Here is a 20,947-nt window from a genome sequence, read left to right as displayed (position 1 = left end):
TGTAGTGATTTGCAGAGAAGCTGCTTCAGAGATTCAATTCAATTTTATTTGTATAGCGCTTTCAACGATTTACATCATCACAAAGCAGCTTTACACAATCAAAAGAATTAAGTTTGTATGAAATGTGAATGTGTATGAATCAAAATGATATAATTTTCCCTGATGAGCAAGCCGAGGACGACGGCGACAGTGGCAAGGAAAAACTCCCTGAGATGGGAGATCTATACTGGTAAGTGGTGTACAAGTGCCAACTTTCCTTTTGACTTCTAATTGGTTGAAAAAAGATAGAACGAGAAGAGAAACTTTGCTAGCATTGAAGTAAATGTGTTGTGGTAGTACTACTGATCAGAAGTTTGTGGAGTAATTTTGCTCCCATTTCAGTTTTTGCTCTGACACGTTGAAAATAAAAAGCAAAAATACACACGTGTACATACAGTACTTGTCATAGGTTTGGACACATCAGATAAGAGCTGTTATGGAGGCTTGAGAAAGCATATGTAGCAGACACATCTCAGTATCTACTGTTTAACGATGATTATTGCACCCTCCCCCCTATCATTCAGCTATTCTGCTCCAGTTTGCACATGTGCTTGAAGATATACAGTAGTTGAACCTGTTTCATATCTTGTGTTTAAGTGATGCATCTCTGATCATTAGCACAAAATCATAACCACTGTATTGCCTACACTTCATGTGCACTGGATCAGTGTAGAGTAGTACATTGTGTGCTGTGTTCATATTTTGTAATGACCTTGGCCCATGGTCTGTCTCTGATGAGAGTGTTACAAAGCATGACCCAGAAGTAATCCCACATACTACTGCTTAGTGCAGCTTAATGAGTTGAGATCACACCAACCTGCTGATTGTTTCTCTGACAAAGCTTTAGAACAAAGAGTACCACCGTTCAGCAAATCTCATTTTATTTCACAATACATCTCACTTCTCACAGGTGTTTTCACTAGTTTATATATGCTCACAGACGATGTGATAACAAATAAATGTGTTTTGTTTGTTGTTGATTTGATGTGTTCATTCTCATTTCACTAGATCATTATGTCATCAGGGTCGCATGGGAGTCCATGGGTATACGTTGTTAACTCACAGGTCCAGAATCCCTGGTTTGATCCTGAGCTTGGTTCACACAACGCAAACATGTTGGTAGGTATATACGATAACTTAATTTGTGAGTGTATTCCCACCGCACTGCCCAGCTAGGCTCTGGAGCCACCAAATACCTCAAGGTAAATGGAGGAATGAATTGTTTGCTGCAAAACTAAAAAGTAGAGTTGATTATTTGATTTGATTTGACACACTTATAGTTACTTGTGATCTATGGTTTGTTAAATGCAGACGTGCCGATAAAACCAGTATTGGCAGTGCGCAGAATAAAGTGCTTTTATGTCTTCTGTTTTCTCTTTTTCATCTCTTTCATCTGTCTCTTTGTGTGTCTCTCACACTGGTTAATTAGTCAGGCCTCTTCCTCCTGAAGCTGCAGCCCTCTCCCCAAGAGGATTTGGCTTGATCTTATGTCTCCTCCAATAGGTCGTGATTAATGAGCCTTCGGTGCTGTAGGCGTCGACTTCTGGGCCTCTGCAAAGTGAACATAGAAAACAGCTGTATCATGTTTGAGATTTAATCTTGTAGCGTGTGTGCTCTTGGAAACATGCCATGATCCTTTTACTTTTGGTGTTTGGGACTCGATTTTTGCTCGATTGCCAACTTGAGGTATCGGATCAGGTAGCTGAGCACTTTTCTCATTCCAGGAATTTCTGAATGTTGATCTATCAGCAAATTAGTGGCACACAAAAGTGCAAAGATCAGCAGCAGCAATAACGGTCTGGTCTAAGTAATTAAGGAAAAGTCGATAATTGCAGTAATCTATAGAATTAGTGGTCAGCACTAGAAGGCGCCTCGTCAGAGCTTATAGTCCTGCATTTTGAGTGCTGAGATCAGACAAAAAGCCTCTCACACAGATAGATCCAATGTCCTGAACATCCACAGCACAAAGTTCAGGCAGTTACAACAACATGCTGCATTTGTAAGAGACAATAAATAAGAAAATAACCTCTATTTTAGTGTAGAATGTTCGAACCTTTCAGGATTTTAGTTCTAGCACTTTTCTGCTCTTGTTCTGTTAATGCTATTTCTTTGATTGTTTTTTAATCTCCACACTGTTTGTATTATGCTAATGAACTCTATGCTCTGTTGTCAGACACAGAGCTATTTCTAAGCATTATGCTGTCTCTTCACGTTTGGCACTTGTTTTAGGATTGTCAAATTGAAATCCAGCATCCGTAATGTTTGATGTGCTTTGTAGTGACAAGCTCAAATTCGAACATTTTCCTTTGTACTGGGGAAATTGTTGACTCAACACTCATTTATAATCAAATTCTAAATCGAGTATGTTTTTTAATACTGTCAGAAAATTGTTACAATATAACTGTAAACTGTGATTTATATGTAATTTTATCTATCTTTTTGACATAGTAGTTATTTTTTTCTCTTTTCATTCTTTTCCTCAAGCTTAGCATGCATCCATGCAGATGTGATGTAACATTAGTAACACATAACCACAAACTGGAAAAATAATCGTGAATGGATGAATTATTCAGGTTTACAGCTTAATGCAAAAAAAAAAAAAAACTTCGGCTGAGGAGTTTGTAAAATCGTTCATGCATCATTCATCACATGCGGTGTAGGCTGATTAGTGTTTTTAAATTCCTGTAGGGAATGATCGAGAGTGTGAGCGTTTGTGCTTGTACTCTGCGATGGGTCGGCACCTAATTTGAGGTGTATGACAGCCGTTCACTCCCTGCTAGTCTGTCTTAAGATATTATAAACCACCAAATATGCACTTTGTCAGGTTACAGAGAAACTAAAAAAATATTACTGGTCCTGAAGGTTTTCCAACTTTGGGGGGAAAAAAGGAAAAACGTTATGACTGCTTCTTACATACAGCATGTTACATTAGTACGTAAGAGTGCATTAATAATCAACATTTCATTTGTCTTGTAGCTGGCACTGCTGCCTGAGCTGCTCTTAGAGAAATGTAATCAACATACTGCCTAGAAAGTTAAAGCTGTATTAACAGACCTTTGCATGGTGGTAATATTCACAGGTAAATTAAGATGAATTCTACATTGGTATACTGTAACAAAACCACTAAGTAAATACAATGAGATAATGAGTTAACGATAACTATTATGTTAATAACATGAAATAAGAACGCAAATAAAACTGTTGATCTTCATAAGATATATAGTAGACATTAGTGATTCAAAATAGCCTCAGGTTTTGGCAAAAGCTTTTATAAAATCCTAGCCTTTTCCCAAAGGGAATAAGGTTAAATTTGTTTACAAGAGTCTACAAGTGAGCACGTGAGCCCTTTTTGAATTTGTAATTATCCCAGTGATTTACTGATACGTAATAATAATAAGTAGATAACGGAGCGTTAATGGATTCACGTTCATTAAAGCCTGTTGCTGTTTAGAGGCTTTCGAATCAAAATGACAGGAAATGATTAATACGTGGGTGGATTGTGGCATCAGACTTTGCTGATGGTGGTAAGGTAAAGTTGGTTTAAAGGGTTTGTTGCAATGAGGTGCAATCGCACTTGGGTTTTGTTCACTCTTACAGCATTGATCATTTACATATGAATTCAAAAAGCAAAAAGCAAAACATCTTCCAGAGAGTCCCACAGTGAACATTATCCACCACATGACAGCTGGATATCTGGTTAGTTGAAATTACAAAACAATGCCATAGGGGACTCATTATGCAAAATTCACTTTTTAGTCATTTTTAGACATTCTCATGGATATCTAGTCTCAGGGACACACCAAAACTATAAGAAAAAGTATCTTCTCTTGTCCTTTTTTTATATCGACCAGGCCTTAAGAAAGCAAATTAGATATCCGCCCCCTTACCGTGACCTCGTATACAAACTAGAGACCCTCCCCTGTCTAAAGTCTCAGATCTCCATAATCTCTGCTCAACTCACTGCCCAGTTATGCTATTCTCTAATAGCTACAGTAAAAAGGCTAGAATAGCAGCTAGCTACTCTTTAGCTCTTAAGAAGGGCTAACTTTATTCAGCTCTTAGTTTTGCCTTTACCTATTGCATTGCTAAATAGTGAGGATGTTATTGTATATCAATGTTCCGCATGGCGATATGCTGGCTTAGTGGTTAGCACTGTCGCCTTGCACCTCCAGGGTCTGGGTTCGAATCTCGCCTTGGGTCTGCATGCATGAAGTTTTTATTTTCTCCCTGTGCTTGGTGGGTACTTTGGTTTCCTCCTACATTCCAAAGATTAGGCTAGTTAGCATTTCCAAATTGTAGTGTATAAATGTACATGTAATTGTTGAAAGAAGGTCCTACCATGGTTCTAAAAATGGGAATAAATACAATGGTCAGTATTGGCCTCCACTGTCCCAAGTTGGACTACAGAGGTTCCTAGATGGATGATCCTGCATATGTTTTCCCCTCATTTTGATAGTCATAAATGCACCTGAGAAAAGCCAGAAAATGTGTGGAAAATGCTTAATAAGATCCCGAATATGATCTGTGTTGCATTTCAGCTGGAAAATTAAAGGGAGTTTAAGATCTGACCTTCGAAGTAGAATATCTGGTTGTTAGACATTTTCTACATGTACTGAAATGCAGCATGAACACTTTTCCACCCACTCAGTAAATGAATCCTAAGTCCACAGGCTTGTTCATCTCTAAACATCTGCTCTATAGTCATCTCCTACAGTCCTCCATCACCAGTTACTCATCACCTACATGCTCAGTCATGCCTCATTAATGAGAGCTACAGATAGCTACAGTATTTTAAATCTTACAAGGCATCCTGCAGTGTTGTGCTATATTCGATTGCAAAAGTCTACATACACACACAAACCCAAAACAAAAAGATAAAGAAATATATAACCTCAATGAATTTAGACTGTGAATGGTGAGATGGTTCATAAGTTATTAAAAATTAAATAATACAAAACATTTTTGCTAATGTAAGTTGGATGGTGTATGTTATTTGTATGTACATCACCACTCACTCATCTAAGTTTTTCCTTTATAACATTTGAAGAGTTCAGCTTTTTCTTTCTATGGTGGCCACTCAGGTGCTTCTTCCTTGTCATCTCGAGATTGAACTACTGCAACTCGTTTCTGTGTTCCAACTGAGCCCTGCAATTGATCCAGAATTTAGCTGTGTGACTTATTTTCGATCTTCCCAAATTCTCCCACATGACTCTAGATTAGACTGTCTGTTAAATACTGTTATAAAAATATGCAAGTATCACCCATACTATTAAAAAGCAAAACATTAATGTGTAGGTTCATCTTAGGCTCAGATAGACCAGAGCTGCCCTGACAGCACGATTCCCCAAGTCCTCTGGGGTGTGCTGTGGTGTCTGCAATCGAGACATTAGTGGCGGATACTTTAGGTGCGTGGGTTGCTTTCGTCCCCACAGGCATAGATTAACCTTTGGTGCCCGTGATCTTGTCACATGTTTACTGGTATAAAATTGAGAATCAATGTTTATAGTATTAAAAACTTTGGTTAAACAGGAGCAGAACACTATTAAAATGAATGAATGAATGAATGAATAATTAAATGTATCCTGTTTACAGTTTTTAAATTCTATATTTTTTGTTCTCTTGTTGTTAAGAGTTGTCTCCAATTGCTTTCCATTGTGCTAAAATTTTAACAAAAAGTCTTTGTGAACAGTCTGATTTCAATTATCCCAAAGGGAACAATCTGGAAGATTACCCTGAACAAGAAGGTGGTGGTGTACATGTGTCAATCTAAACTAGATTTCTTATATCTTCATGTAAATATATCTAAATATAACAAAATGTATAATAGTCATCACTTATTCATTTCTCAGATATGTTTGAATAACCAAATTATGCCATTTGTTAACTAGCATACAAATAGAAAAGCATTTACTGCTAGGCTTAATCTCTGTAAAGGGAAAAAAAAAAAAAAAGGTCATTTTAAGTGTATGGACAGAACACAAAGACATACTTTTAGGCATCTGATGGTTCTTTAACTATTAATTTGACACGATTTGAAGCACCATGCTCTCAGGGTTTGCATTACGGTGCCCTAATGAATATTTACATGGCTTCAGATGAATCGCTGTCAGTGATCCAGTGGGGAAAAAACATTATTGATTGACTGTTGTAATTATACCTTATATATGGAGATGATATTGATTAACCTTATTCTATTGCAAATTCCTTTTTGAAGTCATCTTAACAGTAATTTATATACATTTATGCTTGCTTGTAATTTATTCCCAGAACTCATTACGTATTACTTTTTATGCAATTGGTACAGGTTTTTGATAAATCACATTTTCATTTGACAAGAAGTAACTTGGATTACCGTAAGTTAGATATTGTCCCATAATTGCTGTTGGACTTTCGGCTGCTCGCATCAAGGGGTCACCACAGTGGACCATCTGCACAACAACTTGGCATGTGTTTTCTTGTCACTGCTTATCTCCCATATTTAGTGCTATTAATATGACAGCTACAATCAGTGACAAATATAATATATGTCTTTCATAGCTCTACAATCATGAGCGGTTGCTCTTCGCACATCCAGTCTGGAAGTCCTACTACACCATCTTCAGACTTTTGAGGATCTTGTCTTGTCGCAGTCCTCCAAATGATGTTATGACCAGACTTATTAGTTGTAGATTATGGGATTTTCTTCTTTAAATAGATCCATATACAACACAGCATAAGTTTCATTGGTTCATTCATTTAAGAACAATTATTTACACCTATGCTAAATTGTGTAACCGGTCCACCTCTTGGCATATTTATGGGAGGTGGTAGGAAGCTGGAGAACCCATAAGAAACCCACACAGATGCTTGAACATGCAAAACTTTATACACACACACACACACAAATACCCTACGCTCCAGTTTGAAATAGAAAGCAATGTTAAACCTGTGTGTTCTTCAAGGTACCTTTCTATTTCTGTAAACATAGCAGAATTATGAATAAGGTGTGTGTGGGTGGGGAGCAGAGTGTTTTTGACTGCACAGTATAGTCCAAGAATTAATTAGAATCTGGAGAACTGGATGCAAATGTCCTAGCTCATACTGTATGGGTGCTATATTGATCATACATATTTATCATAAACAGGTTAAGCACGGGTTCCTGTTACCTTAATTTATTCCATTTTAGCGGCAAGGTGGCTTGATGTAGGATCACCTTCTGGGTTTGCGGTTCGAATCCCCACACGGGTCAGCGTACATGGGGTTCTCTGAGTGCTTTGTGGATTTCCTCTATAGTATTCCGGTTTCCTCCAATGTTTTTAGGCTGATTGCACTTCGTTTCCAAATTGCACTTTGTGTATGATCATGCACTGTAACCAAAGTGTATCTCACATTGTCTACAGTCCAAAGACATGCAGATGAGGATAATCGGTGTTCACAAATTGCCCTTAGTGTGTGAATGAATATGTCAGATGTAGCTCAGTGGTTAGGGCAATGGACTGCAGTTCAAAAGGTCCCACAACCACCAAGTTGTCCCTGTTGGACCCTTGAGCAAGGCGAATAAGGGTGTCTGCCAAATGCCTAAACGTATGGTGTGTGTGCCGTACAATGGCGTCACACCCTGTCCAGGGTGTATAAGATTTGCATTTTCTTTTATGCTTTGTGGGTTTCCTCCAGGTACTTTGGTTTCCTCCAGTGATCTAAAGACCTAGGCTTATTGGCGTTTCCGAATTGCACTTTGTATGATAGTGTCTTGTAATGGGTTGGCACTATAACCAGGGTGTACCCCACCTTGTCTCTGGGATGGGCTCCATGGAAAATGGATAAATGGATGAATGATTTGATTTTGCATTATTGTGTATGACATTCTGTATGAGTGTTAAGTTTTCATAATAATGGAAACAAAATGAATCTGGACACTCTCTCTCTCTCTCTCTCTCTCTCTCAGTGCACATCTTTTTTCTCTCTCTTAAACTATCACCGTGTGTGTGTTTGAAAGAGAGAGAGAGAGAGAGCGCGCGCGCGAGAGAGAAAGAGACACACACACACACACACACCTTTACTTGACGCTGAGCTCCTGCCTGAAGACATCATTATCCCTCACTCTTCAGTGAGCAGTGTGTGTATCTGTGCTTTAGGACGACAGACTGAAGAAGCTCTTTCCTCCATATACACGCGCACACACACGCACGCGCACACACACACACGCGCAGCGGATAGATGGCCGGTTTAAGGAGTGCAGTGCTTGTCCATGTCCTAGTGTCCGTGCTGGCGGGAAGCTGCGGTGCTCAGGGCGCTGTGCGGGGCGGGAAAGAGCCGGACAACACCGCCGCCAATTTCCTGGAAGACGAGCAATGGCTGTCTACGATCTCTCAGTACAGCCGCAAGATAAAGCACTGGAACCGCTTCAGAGACGTGAGCTCGCATCTCTTCCGTGTGTTTCATCCATTGCAGGCTTCAGGACACAATAACTGCATTAATAACATACATCACATACATCACATCAATTCAGTGCTCATGGGGAGAAATGTTAGGTTCAAATATTGCACATCATGTTTAATTATTATTGTTATTGCTGCTGTTGTTTACGTGAGGAATCCTGTTGTTTGTTTTGAAATCAAGTATCCCTTTATGCCTTTGATCTAATTCCTTTTTAAATAAGACAGTTTATTCTCTCTATAAGCCTGGCTATTTCTAAGTATTTGTGTTTTCTTATCTACATGTGAGTAACTCAAACCCGCCTTGTACCCTAGAAATGTCAAGTTGTCCCTCTCTGTCACTCCAACCATTTACACTACCTGTCCTTTTAACTGACTGCTTTTTAGGTTTCAACAGTGGGCTGAGGGATTATATTCAGGACCCAACCAGTTCACCTAATAATAGATTAGAAATTCAGCTATGACAGTGGATGATTGTCGCCACGCCTAAGTCACAAAAAGATAACGCGTTTAGTTTCCATAATTATCTCTTTTATTAAAGGGTAATCAATAAAAGTGTAGCGTATACACACACATATATATATATACTGGGCGTATGAAGTCTCGCACCTTCAGGGTCGAGGTTTCTTGGGTCTATGTGCATTATATTTTCCCCATACTCTTTTTTGTGCAGATGTGCAGATTAGGTTAATTGGTGTTCCCAACTACTGCCCATAGTGTGTGTGTGTGTGCGCGTGCATTCATGCCCTGTGATGGATTGACACCCTGTCCAGGGCGTACCTCGCCTTGTGCCCGAAGTCTCCTGTGATAGGCTCTGGATTGCATTGGATAAGCAGTATAAAAGATGAATGAATGAATTAATTAAAATGAATTTGAATCTGGAAAACTCGATGCAAATGTCCTAGCATATACTGTATGGGTGTATATTGATCATACATCCGTAAATAGGAAGTGCATGTGTTCATATCACTTTAATTAATTTGATTGTAGCCGGATGGTGGCTTGATGTAGGGTCACCTTCTGGGTTTGGGGTTTGAATTTTTACACTGGTCTTCTCTGTGTGCTTTGTTGGTTTCCTTCAGGTACTCCGGTTTCCTCCAGTAGTCTAAACACCTGCGTTTTAGGCTGATTACCATTTTCAAATTGCTCTTTGTGCATATTTGTGTCTTGTAATGGCTTTGCACTAGTAACCAGGGTGTACACCACATTGTCCACAGTCTAAAAACATGCAGAATAGTTTAATTGGTGTTCCCAAATTGCCCATAGAGGGTGTGTGGCGTGTGCGTGTGCCTCTTTGATGGGCCTCTTTGATGCCCAGTGTCTCCTAGGATAGGCTCCAGGCTTGTACATGATAAGCAGTATAGAAGATGAACAAATGATTGAGTAATAATGTACTAATGCTTATACCCTTAATTAGATTCTAATGGTGTACCAACTGCAAACAAAAAGAAAGAACGAAAGAAGGAAATATTGTTTCATTTAGGATATTAATGAAAATTAGCTAGGGTAAATGGTTTCTAAAATTACATTCATTCTTCACTGAGCTACAGATCCAGGATGTGTTCAGGATGTGTAATTTAATTAATTATTTTAACCTTATTACAGCAGCACATTGGCTTGCATCTCCAGATATGGGGGTTCTAACCTTGCCTTCAGTTCTGTCTCAATAACCATGGGGCTCATTGCTTGTTGGTTTCTTACACATAGGTTAAATGGTCTGATAGGCTCATTAAATCACAATTAAACCACACCTTGAAGGTCACCTTACACAATCCTGCACCATTATCCTGTAGAATTTTTTTTAGATCCCATTACCTACAAAAAGCATTAAATGTCCATAATCAGTCACGGGTCATTTGTTAAACAGTTTTCTCTTTTCATTGTCACATTAACTACTTTGAAAAAAACATACACCAAAGTTATTAAATCAAATAAGTAGAAAGGCATCAAAATCAGTAATAATTTCCATATTTTTTCCAGCATGAACACATTAGTAGTGATTAGACTGCCGACAAATGGCTATTGTCTGTATCTGCGTAAACTCAAGCTCATTAGAGATTTTAAATATAGCAGGATTGTAGCTGCAGATTGATTGGGGGCTGTGCTAATCATATTGTGAGCGTGGCATGATTGAAATTGAACCAGGCCAGCTTTGCTAGGCCAGTGGGGATGAGCAGTATTGCTTCACACCTACGACATCTTCTTCCAACGGGGGTTCTTGATTAGCGTCTGCATGCCTTAATCGATATTTATTGATTGCCACATAGCTCTGTCTGCACTTAGAAGGAGTTTTAAAATGCAGCAAGAATAAGGACACGTATGACTTCATAGAGCTGCCTCACTCCTTCAGCGAGACAATGTTTTCTTCCCCCAAATCACAATGTTTGAAAGGGAGGGAGAAAAATGTCAGCCGACGCCTCGGCTGCTCCCGCAGGAGCTGCCGTCCGCTTGAGTTAGGGCCTGCAAGACACATATTGGTTTATTTATTTCGTGTGAGATTCTCCTTTGATGAGACAGCAGGATGCCTGAAGCAGGAGCAGGAGCAGGACAGGTGACAGGTGACAGGTGAAGAGAGAGACACAAGGAGTCAAGCTGTGGGGGAAGCAGCTGCTGTGTATTAGCGAACTCTGGCTGGAAAATAAACACAGTTTTTCGCAGGTCGCTATAGTAACTTCAGATTAAAATACGATTTTATTGATCGTGTTTATTCTAATATCTGAAACACAGGCTTGTGGAAATATAAAAGTTTCACATCAACACATTTATCTGTCATGGATTGATCTCACATTAGTCTACTTTTTTCGAAAGTGTCACCAGGCGACAGGTGAGGGGGAAGTGATGCACAAGAGGGAGCAGCTGCTATGAGTCAGGCTACTGAAGTGAGTTTTAATTTATTGAGTGGACCAGCGAGAGAAAAAAAAACATGGATTGACAGCTTCACTGTTGAAGGATGAATTACGCTGTCATGTTGCTTTAGGACCTTTTTCATCTCTTCATCTCTGTGACAGTACACTGTTAGCCATTTGATCTGGATAAAAGGATCACCCAGGCAATATGACGATCTATCAATATCATGATGTATTAACATCATGACAATATAAACGTCATGAGCACTTGCAGTGTCATGCATACTGTATGCACAAGATCGTCAAGTATCTGTGATTATGATAGACTCTAGATAGAACCTGCTCATTTAAAACAAGCAACTGATTCTGTTTCTCCGCTGTTCATTTTCACTATAAAAAAATACTGTATATTATAAAATGACTCTAGGGCTGGAATACCATGGTGTAAGGCACCGCCTCAAACACATAATTGCTTTTTTTCTTTCTTTCTTTCTATAAATTCTCGGCTTCATGAGAGCACAATTGACCTCTGCGCTCAGTTCTGAGAAACGGCTGTGGTAGGAAAATGTGCATTTTATATTCGAAGGAAATAAAAGGAGAAACAGTTTATTTGGAAGAGATTATATAGCAAGGCTGTGGTTAAATGCTCAATATAATCTGATTAAAAAAAAAAGTCAATATTTCCCCGAACCCAGAACTTTCTATATCTTGCACGTTACCTGTTTAAGTGAATATAATGAACACTTACAGCACAGTAAGTTAGTACTAGTGAAAACCTAGGTGTCTTCTTGTATCTAAGTAGAAGATATACATTTACATTTAAAACCACCTACAGTACAAGTCAAAAGTTTGGACACGCACTGTAATTCAGTGATCTTTCCTGATTTTAATTTCTTTCTACAGTGTAAAACAATGATAGAGCATCCAAAATATGCAATAATATCTTTTGAATGGTTCGTATTGAGATGTGTCTGTTACTTATGCTTTGTAAAGCGTTCATAATGCCTCTAATCTAAGGTGTTGTTAATCAAGGATTTCTGAGGCTGGCAGCAGAGATAAGTTTTGGTCGTGCTTTCCTGTGCAGGTCTTCATGGGAGCCAGTTTCATCATGGTGCTTGATGGGTTTTGCAAATGCACTTGATGGTTTGTCCAAATCTCAGAAATTTGAATGCTGGTTCGGCTGCTTTGGACCTTTGCCTGCTATGGTCTGTGCCTGTCAGGCTGTGGTGCACTGGGTGTTCTGGTGCCTTTCTTTAGTAGCCAGCTTTTACTTTTTTTTTTCGGCAGCGTGTGCTGCATTGGCTTTTCTGTGGGATCTGATAGACAGGCTAGCCCCGTGGTTCTCAAAGTGGGAATAGTAGAATTCCCTAGTGGGGAATACAGACTTGATAGGTAGGGCGCAATAAACGGGAGGGAATTAGTGGAAAATAATAGGAAAGTACCTATTCTAATTCATGCTTTTCTTTATTCACCATAAAGATCGGACACTCGAAACTAAACAATCACACGCAAAGAAATGGATCATTAATACAAGTAAATTAAAATAACATCAGAGAAATGTGGAACCATAGTGCAAGAATAACGGTTTAATGTCGGCATGTTAATTGCAGAGGAACAATATATAAGGAAACATTTGGTATTATATATGTCATTTAATTTATTCCAATGTGTATGCTGATGTTTCTGTATTTTTGTTAAAAATTACTATTTTATCAAGCAGTACTAGTCTGGCATTTTTAGTTTCCAGTGCGGCAAGAAAATAGCTTTTTGATCCTTCAGGCGCTGAACAAAAGGGAAGATATCGTTCAATATCAATATCGTTCTACGCTTTTTGTTGGTGTGCCGCATTTTGCGATGATCCCTAAATCATTCGTTGCACTGTAGAGAATAATAGTGTTTATGATTTTAAACATGTATAATTTAAGGCGGATGGAGCTGAAAGACAATGTAGAGAGGAAATATATGTATGTGGTTATTTGCAGGTTTATTTACGCAGCTATTGAATTCGGAGATGCGAATATATATATATATATATATATATATATATATATATATATATATAACTTTACCACCGTCACAAACCAGGTCAGTAGCGTACTGTACGTAACGTCAATGGATACATTTGTTACATGGACCACAAAAAAGCAGGCGATTCAGCACTATCAGCCTAATCAACCAAAATGCCAGCCGAAAAGACAATATGATGAAGCCTATGTTGCGCTTGGATTCACGGTGGGAATGGTGGGGGCAGAGGAGAGACCAGTGTGTGTTTTGTGTCTTAAACTGCTGGCAGCAGACAGCATGAGACCCAACAAAGTAGGAAGACACTTTCCCAGTCACTCCAGTCACGTTACACACCCCAGTCACGTTAGACACCCCAGTCACGTTAATAAGCTTCTCGAGTTCTTTGGAAGAAAGCTCTAGATAAGTGACAAAGTAAGCCTGTTATAACAATTGCACATGTATTTTATCTGTTTTGAACTTGGTGTTATTTGATCTTATTGGTTTAGAAATTGATATTTCAATAAATAGTAATTTATGATTTCGTTATCATTTTGTTGACAAGTGGGGCTTGAAAACTCTGGTCCCCATAGGCATTATGAGCCTTAGCTGCTGAGGATAATTGATAATTAGTGTTATTCAGTTAACCTGGTAGTCGTGTTAATGTAATGTATGTGAAGTATTAATAATTTAAGATTTTCAGTTTCCTTTAGTAAAAAAAAAAAGTGTAAAGATGGATTCGTAATGGATTGGCTTCAAAATGCCCTCCATGACTAAAAACTCCTATAAACACCATCTATGATTCAGCAGATCCATATGAAAGGTTATTCTGTTGTGAGAGCTGAAAGAGCAGAGAGAATAAAGGATGTGGTATTAAAAGTCCACAGAGTCAAACTGGCTGCTTTTGTGTGCTTTTGTGAGCAAGTTTCTCTGCATTGCCTGGCATTGTATCAGTCAATTAACCGAATAGATAGATGATAGTAGTTGTTGACACACCGGACATGTGTGTCTCTGTCCTTTACGCACTGACGGGGACTCATTTTCCACAGCTGCCCCCCCTCCCCCTCCCCCCACCACAACACCTGCTGATTTCTCAATCACCACTTGCTAACATTATAAGGCTTTGACAGACTTATAAACAGAAAGCCTTCAGGTGTACAGGCTTCAAACATCTATCTAATGATTTCCACCCGTTTGAATATTTCACTCCTCTCAATTCCCAGTTCGGAGCTTTCTTAAGCCAGAGTTATTGCTGTGACCCTTGTGGGAAGCATGTTTATTGGATCAGACGAGCTGTGTAACTGCAGCTTGTTTGTCTGCTGTGATTCTTTCATCACAGAAAGAGCGAACAGAATGTAATCCTTCTGCTGGTTTGAGATATGCTTTCATTTGAGTAGCATGTGAAATCACAAATCCCGACGCATAAAAAAAGGACAGCAAATATTAACTGTTTGCTTTATTCAATGTGAACCACTATTTCTAAATAGTGCAACTCTTACGAATCTTGAACAACAGTCTTTCTTTTTTATTGTATGTAAATTACTTCCCATCAGGAATTCATTTTTTCTTTTAAATATATGCATCTTTCAGAATAACATTCTTGAAGGTTACTTATGTAGACACATATACTATACCCGTGTACGAATGTCTTTACAATGCACTGAGCGATGCATAGTCGTTCACAATAGATTGCAGTGCTTCTCTGTCGAATCTCATTCCTCTCACATGCGTTTAAATAATGTTCTTGTGCAAAGTGCGACATCCAAATACTCTATCCAACAATCATAAACTGTGAAAAACATATCAATTTGCATATGAATGTAATTACCCCTCACTGTGCCACACTACAGGAAACACAGCATCGTCTTTTAGAAATAATTAAGTTGGATTTACTTTCAGAGAACGTGTGAGGAATTACTTGTGGATGAGAAGTAGGTGATGCTGACTTAGTCCTTGCCTTGTCAGTTCTATAGTTTATTCAAAACAGAAGCATCGTGATAAAAAAACAAGCATGAAAACATTTAAAATGACCACCAAAATGCCACAAATTACATTTTGTTTTTGTGTACAGTTTCACATCGGGTTTCATTCAATCTGTAAAAGAAAATTCAAAATATTTATTGTAAATTAATTGTTGTGAAATTTGTATAGCAGGTTTTTGTAACTATATTAATTTAAATAAAAATATATGTTAAAAACATAATTAAAGCAGAAAAATGTATTTATGTATACTGCCAATTTTAAACTATAAAGAAAGGGCTGCTCCATTTAATTAATTTTAATCAACTGCTTTGAGTTATGGATTTATTAACCACATGCACATACATACACATGTCTGATCTTAAGCAAGATTGTGAACAGGATTGTGAATGTACAAAAATAAAATTTTATGTATGTAATTATGCCAAAAAATGGCAAAACATGAAATGTAGCTATAAATAATAATAATGATAATAATAATAATAATAATAATAATATTAATAATATTACCATAATCAGCATTGTTGCGAAATTCAACTTCTTTGTCCTACTGTATGTTCCCCAATTAGTTTGCTTTGTGTGTTAGCTGTGTCTGTAATTAGTGTGAACAGATCTGTGCCCTGAAAATCAATCAATATTATCCTCATCACATGCATGATTCATGTACCTCATAAACAACAACTTGCTAGATTTGTCAGACAATTCCTCATTGACGGTCTACTAAATGAATGGACTTGTAGAACAAGATTTTCTAGTTGCTTGTGTGCTGTTCAGAATTAGAGCTGAAAGGTGTTAAAAGACAGATGCTTAGCTTCAGGTTTGTAGGTATTAGAGACATTTCTGTGTCGAAACACAGCAGTCAGCACCGATGTGATGTGATGATAAAAAAAAGGAATAATTTCAACATATTTGCACTGTCACATATAGCTCGCGTCACATGTATCTTAATTAGATTCGACAAAAAAAAAACAAAAAAAAAACATCTGCGATATTGGTTTTGATACACTTTCACAGTGTACAAGGTACAATTAATATGAACCCAGCCCTGAAAATAAGGAAATACTCACATGGAATAAAGGAGAACTTGTAGCACGTGAGGGATTGATTTTGTGGAATTGGGGCAGGGAGTGAACTGTAAATACTGTTTCACTTGACAACCTTTTTCACATTGCTTACAAACACTGCACACAAAGACTCACAGTTTGTTCACAGCCACATTACCCCGACAGCGTAGTAAAAACAATAGTGTTGCTCTTGTTGTTACAGTATGCTTTACAGTATAATCAGCCAGTAACCCCATGATCTTCCCATTGATCTTGATTGTAAAGTAACACATTAACACTGATCTGCAGTAATTGCAACAAACCACAAAAATGTATTTGCCTTTCCTGTAATTTATAGCCATGTTATGAATGTAAATCAAATTGACTGGCTTAAACCTTTTTGCTCGTATATACCGGGTACAATAATACTGTCATATTACATAGTCAGTACAGTGCCAACGGCAGTAGAGACACAAACTTGATTAAAGCTGAATATTTCTCACAGTAATTCCTTCCACATACAGACATTATGATAGACTGTATATTAAACAAGTCCTAGAGCTAAACCTAAATACAGCAATATAAAAAAAATCGACTTTTCCTTGTCCTTGAATGTGTTTTTTTTTTTTTTACTTTTGTGTCTTTTACCTGGAGATTTGCAAAATTCCTGTTTTAGTCATTTTTAGACTTTTATATTGGTTTCTAATACAAAAAACACAACTTTTTTTTAAAACTGAGTCCAACTGATTTTCTCTCTATTATGATCTTGTATAACAAGCTACCATCCCCTGACTTGTTGCTCTGTGTTGCTTAGCCCTGGAGGACGGGGAAGCAGCCATAGCTCGTTCACATAGACACTGAAATGTGCCTATGGTGCGATTGCGGTAAAGTATTGCCCTATCTAAAGGGTATTTCAGCTGGAGCATTAATTATTTAAAACAGGCTCACTTTGCGGCATCTCTGATAACTTGTTAACTTGTTAAAGACATACAGTAGACAAATATGGGACCTTCACACGACAGTACATAATTTGAATGTTTGCGTGAATACGTAGTGAAGGTAACATTTATTCACCTTTCCAGATAAAAGCCAGAAAAGGTAAGGCATTGAGGGCACTGCCCAAGTGACCCAGTAGTACCCAGTGTACTCAGATTGTTTATGCTGGAAGTATTTAAATTAGTTTGACTACAATACCAGCATTATTTCTGTACAGTTTCATCTTATCAACCTAAAAATCGAAGCATTCCCTTGCGCACTCCTGATCTGATTCTATGAACAGAGTCACTAAGTTCTTAGTTGTAATGAGATGATGTTTGTCCTTGAACTGTACTTGCCGTAGAAAGCAAATGTAATGACCAGTTCATACAGACTCATAAAATCATTCCGTTTGCTCTGATGAAGCTCTCGACCTTTTGAAACACAGAAACCTGAACATTAAATCAACAGAAATTGTCTGAGTATATGACCAACCATTCCTTACAAATGGCCTACATTTCCTCCTACTCTTCATTTGGTGGAGATACGCAGGGGACACTGCTATTTGGCTCAAGGGCATCATTCGCTTTATCTGCCTCGAAATTGGCGGCACCTCAGACTTTATAATGTGTGTCATGTTGCTGAGAAAAGGCAGTTCAGTGTCACGTTGACACTTTCAGGCTTCCTGACACCTGAGACGCTTAAATGGAAATGACACGTGAGATGCTGAATAGAAATTTTCGATACACAGTTCCTCTCCCCAAGTTATGAGTTGTTTGTGGTGGAAGCTGGTGGCTATTATGTGTGATCTGCTGTGACCTGGTACATTATTATCCGCAAGGGAAGCATATTTCAGAGGTTACTTTCTGTCGGAACAATGTAGCTCATTTAGTTTCTGTACCCTCAGTGGCTCAGTGGTTTTCTGGAAAAAAAAAAAAAGTCTGTCTGATTCGCCGTATGTATTTGGCTAGAATTAATGTGAAGATTACATACATATTCATATAGTATACTGTATACACTGTCCTCTCTTAGCTGGATATAATATATCTATGGATTTATATTTCTGTACATGAAAATTATATCAGAAACTCATTTACATCAGGAACTATGTGTGTGTGTGTATACACAGTGGGGAAAATAATTATTTGATCCCATGCAGATTTTTTTACATTTGCAATGAATTGAAGGGTCTATTATTTTTATCATAGGGTTATTGTAAAGGATGGAGACAAAATATCCAGAAGAAAAAAAAACACATAATACAAAGGTTATACATTGATTTGCATTGCAATAACTAAAATAAATATTTAATCCCCAAGCAAAACATGACATACAAACACTTGTTGGGTAAGGTTTGCACACATCTCAGAATGGTCAAATGGATTTTGGTCCATTCTTCTCTAAATCCTGAAGGTTTCTTGGCTGTCGCTTGGCAACTCGACGTTTCAGCTCCCTTCATAAATTTTCTATAGGATTAATGTCTGGAGACTGGCTAGGCCACTCTATGACCTTAATATGCCTCTTTCTGGGTCACTCCTTTGTTGCCTTGGTGCTATTTTTTTGGTCATTGTCATGCTGGAAACTCATCCATGACCCATCTTCAGGAGGTTCTCATCCAGGATTTTAAAATACATGGCCCGTATATTGGCCCCTCAATGCGGCAAAGTCGCAAGTACCTTTAGCAGAGAAACAGCCCCAAAGCATGATGTTTCCACCTTCGTGCTTGACTGTAGGGAGGGTGTTCTTGACTGTAGCCAGGGGTAGCTCAGTGGTTAAGGCATTGGACTACGGTTCGGAAGATCCCAGGTTCAAAACCCCACAACCACCAAGTTGCCACTGTTGGGCCCTTGAGCAAGGCCCTTAACCCTCAATTGCTCAGATGTGTAATGAGATAAAAATGTAAGTCGCTCTGGATAAGAGCATCTGCCAAATGCCTAAATGTAAATGTAAATGTGTTCTTAAGATCATAGTCAGCATTTTTTTCTTCTTCCTCCAAAAACAGCAACTCAAGTTGATGCCAAAGAGCTCAAATTTTGGTCTCATTTGACCACAGCGCTTACTTCCAATCCTTCTCTGTTCTTTGGCAAACTTCAGATGGGCCTGTAAATGTGCCTTCTTGAAAAGGGGGACCTTGTAGCGTTAAAGGATTTTAATCTATGGCGGTATATTGTGTTACCCATTAGGTTGTTTGGTGACTGTGGTCCCAACTGCCTTGAGATCATTCACAAGCTCCTCCAGTGTAGGTCTGAACTGAAGCCTCACTTTTCTCACGATTATTCTTACTCCATGAGGCGGAATCTTGCATAGGGCACAAGTCCAAGGTCGATTGATGTTTCTTGTATTTCTTCCATTTGCGAATAATTGCTCGAACAGTTCTCTCCTTCTCACCAAGCTTGTTGCTGATGGTCCTATTCCACCCCAAATTCAGGTCTACAATCTTGTCCCTGACGTCCTTTGACAGCTCTCAGGTCTTGCCCATGGTAGTGAGAACCTTCTTAAATTAATCTGTGTACCTTGTGAACTGTGGGCACTGTTGGTTGGTAGGGGATCAAATACTTATTTTACTCACTGAAATGCAACTCAGTTCATAACAGTTACTGTATATAATGTGTTTTTTTTCTGGATTTTTGATTGATATTGTGTCTCTATCCTTTAAAATAAACCTGAGATAAAAATGATAAACCCTTTATTTCTTTGTACTGTAAGTGGGCCAACTTACAAAATGTACAGGGGATCAAATTATTTTTAGATTCAGTGGGGAAAATAATTATTTGATATATACTGTATATACACAGTTATGACAGTAAAACTACCTTTATCACAATAATGCTACATATACCATCAAGGTAGAAAGATCTGTCAGTACACCAAAGCCATGATCAGATTGCCTGCTTCATGTCTGAAAATCCTTTACGAGCCCACTGGAAATCACTTGGAAAGAGGTCAGGACTATACAGCCGATGTGCCAATAACCTTTGTGCAAGCGGTGTTTGTGAAAGATTGTGTACAGCTGTGTCTCTTCCACAACATGACAATAAGTTATCTATCAACTTTTAAGGATTAACCGTTTCAGCCAGGATCATCAATCACAAATGTACAGACTTCATTAAAATGTTTGCACCGTTCAGAGATTCTACAGTGGCTAAGAGTCTCATCACCATACTGCACCGGAAGTCTATAAATATCAATCGATTTTATTCACGAGAAATCTGATCAGCAGTTTGACTTGAAAGCCCCTCATATGTAGAGTCTAAATATCTATTCATATATAAAAATTCTATCAACAATGCAAACTAAACAAGCAGTGGTAATGACTAGAAATAAAAATAAAGTAATAAGGAATCACAAGCTTTAATTATGTTTTAATTATTATTGCATTAGCGCTGGAGTATTATACAGAACCCTGCAGTGTTTACATTATATATTTTTTCGTTTGCTCACTCGATTTTGTTAATTGTGTGCACAATTGAGTGGAATAAGTAAACGAAGTAGAAAAATGTGCACACAAAACAAACTGTGCCCAATACATGCTCAAAATGAGGGTAAAGTAACTAAATCATACTCTCTCTCTCTCTCTCTCAATGTCACATTTACATGACATGTGCACACAGGAGTTGCTTTATTTCATGAAACGGGAAAATTTAGTCGT

The 20,947-nt window shown here is 38.2% G+C and overlaps 1 protein-coding gene across 1 annotated transcript in view; it reads left to right on the top strand.

Annotated features, from left to right (window-relative positions):
• The first annotated feature begins 8,051 nt into the window (after positions 1–8,051).
• LOC128541612 (testican-2-like) overlaps positions 8,052–20,947 on the top strand; it is a 57,738-nt gene continuing 44,842 nt past the window's right edge. The window contains exon 1 of the mRNA XM_053512111.1: positions 8,052–8,430. Coding sequence (XP_053368086.1) covers positions 8,236–8,430 — 195 coding nt within the window. The 5' untranslated portion in view covers positions 8,052–8,235. The remainder of the gene's footprint in view (positions 8,431–20,947) is intronic.

Source organism: Clarias gariepinus, chromosome 14, assembly GCF_024256425.1.
Source record: "Clarias gariepinus isolate MV-2021 ecotype Netherlands chromosome 14, CGAR_prim_01v2, whole genome shotgun sequence".
NCBI lineage: Eukaryota > Metazoa > Chordata > Actinopteri > Siluriformes > Clariidae > Clarias > Clarias gariepinus.
The sequence above is the reverse complement of the archived record's forward strand: the minus strand, read 5'-3'. Positions and strand labels throughout refer to the sequence as shown.